Raw genomic sequence first — 5,785 nt, 5'->3', positions numbered from 1 at the left:
TAGTCACAAACATGAAACTCTGTTTGGCCCAAGCCCATGGCTGATGTCCTCTCCTCTGTCATCCAGAACGACATAGCCCACTCATTCGTCTCCAAGGAGAAGTTCATGGAGAAGACTCAGGGCTAGAGATGATCTACCTCAACACCAGGTGGCGTTGCTCCACACTGGTCAGTGGTCACGATCTGGCCGGGACACCCTAAGCTGCCTCCCCTCCAGCTACAGCCACTGTGCCTGGAAGGTCACTCTTGCTGGGACCTGAGTCAGAACCCATCAGAGAGTTCCTGCTCCCCTGAAGATGGGGAGATGGAGCTGGTCCTGTCTTGCTTCTTGGTGTGGAAGAAGGGGAGCCATTTTCCTGGGCTCAGGGACTGGAGCCTGTAGAACAACTCACGCAGGTACTCGCGGAACTTCTCGCCAACAAAAACATAAATAATGGGGTTGACACAGCAGTGCATGTAGGAGATCACGGCTGTCACTTTTATGGCCAGGGCTAGTTGGTCTTTGTGGTTACAGTAATTGACTGAAAGGACGTCGTCAAAAGCATAAATAGACAGAGTCAGATTGAAGGGTGTCCAAAAGAGGAAAAAGATGATCATGATGACAAAAATCAGACGCACGGCTTTGGACTTCCTCTCATTGGGCCGTCTGAGCAGAATCTTTATGATCCCCGTGTAGCAGACGATCATGATCACCAGAGGCAAGACCAGCCCCAGGATATTCAGTTTCAGAGCCAGAAACTCTCTCCAATGACTGTAGTATGTACGAGGGATAAATGAGGTGCAGATGTAATGACCTCTAATGCTCAGGGAATGTGTAAAGAAAACGTCTGGAATTGAAGTCAGGATGGCCAGGACCCAGCTGACTACGCTGGTGATGATACCAAATGTGACAGTCCGGACCCGAACGGCAAACACAGCATGGACGATGGCCAGGTACCTGTCGATGGTCAGCAGGATGATGAAGAAGATCTCGCTGTACCTACCTAAGTATAAAATCCCCGACAGCAACTTGCACATGACATTGCCGAACACCCAGTTATCTGTCCGATAGTGGTGAATCCGGAAGGGCAGCGTGAAGAGGAAGAGCAGGTCAGAAATGGCCAGGTTGAGGATGTAGATGTTGGTCATGTTCTTGAGCCTCTTGTGTTGCAAGAGGACCAGGACTATTAGGATGTTGCCGACCAGGCCAATGACAAATACCAGGGAGAACAAAGGTGGCAGCAGCCGAGCTCCTAAAGACCTTAAGGTTTCATATAGGCACAGGGTTGTATTCCCGTAGTTGACTTCTGTGGTCCCATCATAGTCCTTTGAAATGTTTGAAATTTCCATCCTCCTTTCTCCTGCGGGTCCAGGTAGATGGTTTTTGTATTTTCTTTGGTGGTAAAGGCAGGGGGCTCTGGACAACAGAGACAAGGCAGTTATTATATGGCATCAACCACATGACAACCGTTTATTGAGTCAAAAGTGCCGACTGTGAACCATGTACTGGGACACAACCTTGAACAACGGGGCCCCAGGTCTTCTTCACTGTCATGGAAATTGTACTTTAATGGGGGGGATGTAGGGGTGAGGGAGACAATAAACAAATGAGTGCACAAACCATGACGTCAAATCCTTTGGCAATGACTGTTGGGAAGGGAACATCTGGTGGATGGAGCACCCAGACAAAGGGAGAGCAACCTCATTCTTCATCACCAACGCTTCCCTCATGATTCCCACGGACCTGTCGTTGGACTCAGTGTTAAAGAATCCGGGAAGGGCACCATTTATGTCTCCCATTTTACACATGATGACAGAGAGTTTGACAGTAGTAGGACACATCTGGGACAATGAGAGCTGGAGCTCACATCCAGTGTGTATCATTCTCACGTGCACTCTTGAAACCACTTGAACTTTAGCCTCCAATCACAGAGCAGGGACCTTGCATTTGGAAGTGCACAGGAGGACATGGGAAAGGAATCTGTCCTGGCTGAGTGTCAAAAACTGACCAATGGATCTTAATGGCCTTTGGAGCTAAGAAGGTTCTATTTTTTTTTTTTTTTTTTTTTGTATATTTTTGAAATGAGAAACGGGGCGGTAGAGAGACAGACTCCCGCATGCACCTAATCAGGATCCACCTGGCAAGCCCATAAGAAGGCAATGCTCTGCCTATCTGGGGCTCTTGCTCCGCTGTAGCCAGAATCATTCTAGCGCAGCAGTTCTCAAACTGTGGGTCGCGACCCCGGCGGGGGTCGAACGACCAAAACACAGGGGTCGCCTAAAGGCATCGGAAAATACATATTTATTATACAATACATTTTTAAATACAATATGTATTTCTGACGGCTTTAGGCGACCCCTGTGTTTTGGTCATTCGACCCCCGCCGGGGTCGTGACCCACAGGTTGAGAACCGCTGTTCTAGCACCTTAGGTGGAGCCCATGGAGCCATCCTCTGCACCCAGGCCAACATTGGTACAATGGAATCCTGGCTATGGGAGGGGAAGAGAGAGATAGAGAGAGGAAAGGGTGGAGAAGCAGATGGGAGCTTCACCTGTGTGCCCTGACCAGAAATTGAACCCGGGACTTCCACAGGCCTGGTTGAGACTCTACCACTGAACCAATAGGCCAGGGATTAAGGAGGTTTTTTGCTGAAGTGACATAAGACACTTGGGGCACATGACTCTGTGTGGCCATTTGATCTATTTAGTTGTCACAAAGCCTAGAGGATGTTTCTATCACTTGGTTGTCAGGGGCAAGGATGTCCTACCATGCACAAATTATCCCCCCAAGCCCCAGTAGTGCTGCCACAGTGCAATCCTAGGAGGCCAACTCATTTCTTAGTTGAGAACAACGAGGCCACCAGAGTGGGCTCAGCCTGGCCCACGACACACAGCCCTAATGGGGTATAGGTAGGTCTGCAGACACTAAGTTGGCCCCTGGGACAGCTGTGAGGACTCTCGGGAAAGCCAGGATGCGTGAGTGGGTGACCTGGTGAGAAGAAGGGGGTTCTTGGGAGGACTGGCTCAGTACAGCCTGAAGCCATGCGGTGTTGCACATCCAGGTGGAAGCTGGAATTCTCAGAAATGAGCTCTGGAATAGTTTACCCAACGTTGCCTTGAAACAAATAAACACAAATGAGAAAGCACCACTAGATGGTTTGCTTTACATGACTTCCCACCCTAGCTATTCAGTCCTCTTTCAAATCCTTACTAAAGATGCCTCCCCTAAAGGAGCATGGGCTTTGGTGTAACCGACCAGCTGTGTGAACTTGAAGGAGTTCATCTCTCTCCCTGAGCCTCAGTCTCTCATGTGTTACGTGAGAAAGTATCAGTAACCTTGAGGGAGTACTGTAAGTAAGGTAGACAAAAGCCAGGACATTAGTAAACATCAGGGGAGCTCCTTACTTGAATCTACCCTTCCTTCAGGACTCTAGACACCCAGAATGTCCAGGCTCCCATCCTATTCTGGCTGATGTACCTGCCCCAAGATCCCCGCCAGGTCTCTCTGTAGTTAATCTAGAAAGGGAATTCTGCTGGATGATGGACAGGAGTGGGAGCTGCATTTTCAGATTTTCATTATGTTGCCGCCAGTTTGAAAGCTTTGATTTAGACACCGATCGTGTAGCAACACTTGCCTACATCATAATTCCCTTCGCCCCGGAGTCTCTGGGGCTCCTCCTTATGTACCGCTGCGTAAATGTTTCCTGCTGAGGAACTTATATTTCTGCAGTGGCCTTAGAAACTTAAGACCCACGACGGGGGATGTTGCACAACTCAGCTATGGCCCTATGGTTTCCTCCCAAATCCATTTCTCTGGGTCCTTCCTCCACCTCTGGCCTAGCCCTGTGACAGAGTAATCAGCACTCTTCCTGGAGAAACCCAGGCTGGACATCTGTAACAAAGCTGAGTGACAATTTCTGATTTCTGCAGCCATGGCCAGGGCCGGCGGATCAGCTGACAGTCAGCATCATGGGGACCACAGGGCTTAGAGACAAAGCAACAGGCAGCGGGAAGCACAAGGAGCAGCTCCTGCAACACTGACCCCGGGAGCCCCGTCTTTGGGGAAACTTTGATAAAAGAAAAGGCACGTAGAGTCAGCATCATCAGATGCCATTAAACAAAGTAGCCTCCATCCCCCTGGCCTCCTAGTCCATTCAATGGTTTTTCTACAGGTGCGCACCATGCAATAACAATTCTCCCCAATGGATCGGGGCTGGTGCGGGGACTTTAGGGAGAATCGAAGGACTATGTTGCAGCCAACCAGCCCACTATGCTGTCCTGTGTCTTTAGCATCTGCCCCAAGGTCATTACACAATGGTCAGTTATGGCCCTAAAGCCTGGGACCTTCCAGTGCCATCATGCTGCATCCGGGGAGTAGGTGAGCCTCTGAGCAGGGAGGGCCGTCTGTGCGGGTAAAGACACCAGACCTGAGGTTCGGGGCAGCTGGCTTTTCCTGGGTCATAAGAACCAATCGTGTGCATGTGTCCCCAACCCCACAGTCAGCATATTGGTAGCTTGAAATCCACCACATTGGGCATGTTTACATACAAATACAGCAACACTGGAAATCAGGGCTCGCTTTATAGGAAAGCCTGCTATGGAATTTTCAGGGAAGCCCATTATAAAATATCGAGTAGCACATCAATGCCCACCTGCCACCCCCCCTACTCTGAATAGCCTAAGAGCTGTCCTGCTGGTCAGAGTGAGAACAAAAAGGTCGATGAGTGACACAATGCCTGGTGGCAGGCTATGCACACTCCTTGGAATTTCTAATCTGGAAATGTGAGAACATCCAGATTTTGGGGCTGGGGAAACAGTTGAAGAAGATACCTCCAAGTAGCCCCAACCCCACTATTCTTAGAACAAAATTCTGCTTCCACTTTCTCTAGTAGGACAGAAAAAATGCATCCCAAGAGGTCACCAGGACCACTCCCTAAATTCAGAGGAGAAAATCCTACCTCTTCCAAAGTCAGCTCACAATGTGAGTTGGCGAATCCTTGGTTCTACTCTTCTTAAGAAGATAGTTGAGTTTCAAACCATCCCGCATCTGCAAAGACTTTTCTATTCCTAGCTCCCTCCTGCTACACCATGTATGATGTTCATTTCCATGCAGTTGATTTGCAAGTAATTTCCTCTTGAATAGCCTTCCACACAAAGTTGCTCTTGTTCCTTAATGCTCTGACAACTTTCTTAATCAGTCAGTCCCATCATTCAAGAAAGCTATTCTTTTTTAATAACAACAAAAAATGATTATTTCCCATCTGATTGCCCATCTTATAAATCCTCCCATTCTCAGCATTGCTACGCAGTTCACTGCCTTGCAGGTGCATGAAGGGGCCATCAGACGCACCGCGTGCACGGATTCATGCAGATTGTCCTCCATAGAAGCCAACTGGACAGAGAAGAGAAGTGCCACTTACTCTGGTGTGAAAGGATTTTGAGCACAAATTCTTTGTTTGTAGAATTTTTATAGTCTTTGTTTTCCAGGTTCAAGGTTTTGATGGAGTAGGAATTCTTTCATTTCCTGTGTAACCATGGAGACAGGACTCTAGGGATCTCAGTCATTCAGAATGCAAAGTGGAGGCAAATTCTTCTTTTTACATAGGTGAGTGTGCAGAAGTAGTAAGGACACCAAACACTGCCATGATGCTGAGTTCCACATAAACTATTTTCTGTGGTCACTTGGTGGCACTTCTCTCTGCGGGTTCTGTCTTAAGGGCATTGAGGGCAGGTAATGAGGTGGCGTTGTTTGGGGTGAGGGAGGTGGCAGTAAGGTGTTTTCCAGAACTTGTGGAGCCACTGAAGGC

At 48.6% G+C, this 5,785-nt stretch overlaps 1 protein-coding gene across 1 annotated transcript; it reads right to left on the bottom strand.

The window, feature by feature from the left end:
- Window positions 1-260: 260 nt before the first annotated feature.
- LOC136382289 (C-C chemokine receptor type 1-like) lies at window positions 261-5,021 on the bottom strand. Its single transcript, XM_066351388.1, has 2 exons — window positions 4,937-5,021; window positions 261-1,393 (listed from the first exon to the last, which is right to left on the bottom strand). Exon 2 carries the CDS (start codon window positions 1,326-1,328, stop codon window positions 261-263), a length of 1,068 nt encoding a protein of 355 aa, XP_066207485.1. The 5' UTR covers window positions 1,329-1,393; window positions 4,937-5,021.
- Window positions 5,022-5,785: the final 764 nt, after the last annotated feature.

Source organism: Saccopteryx leptura, chromosome 10 (genome assembly GCF_036850995.1).
Source record: "Saccopteryx leptura isolate mSacLep1 chromosome 10, mSacLep1_pri_phased_curated, whole genome shotgun sequence".
NCBI classification, from domain to species: domain Eukaryota; kingdom Metazoa; phylum Chordata; class Mammalia; order Chiroptera; family Emballonuridae; genus Saccopteryx; species Saccopteryx leptura.
Note: the sequence above shows the minus strand (reverse complement) of the source record. Positions and strands in the feature narration are given on the sequence as shown.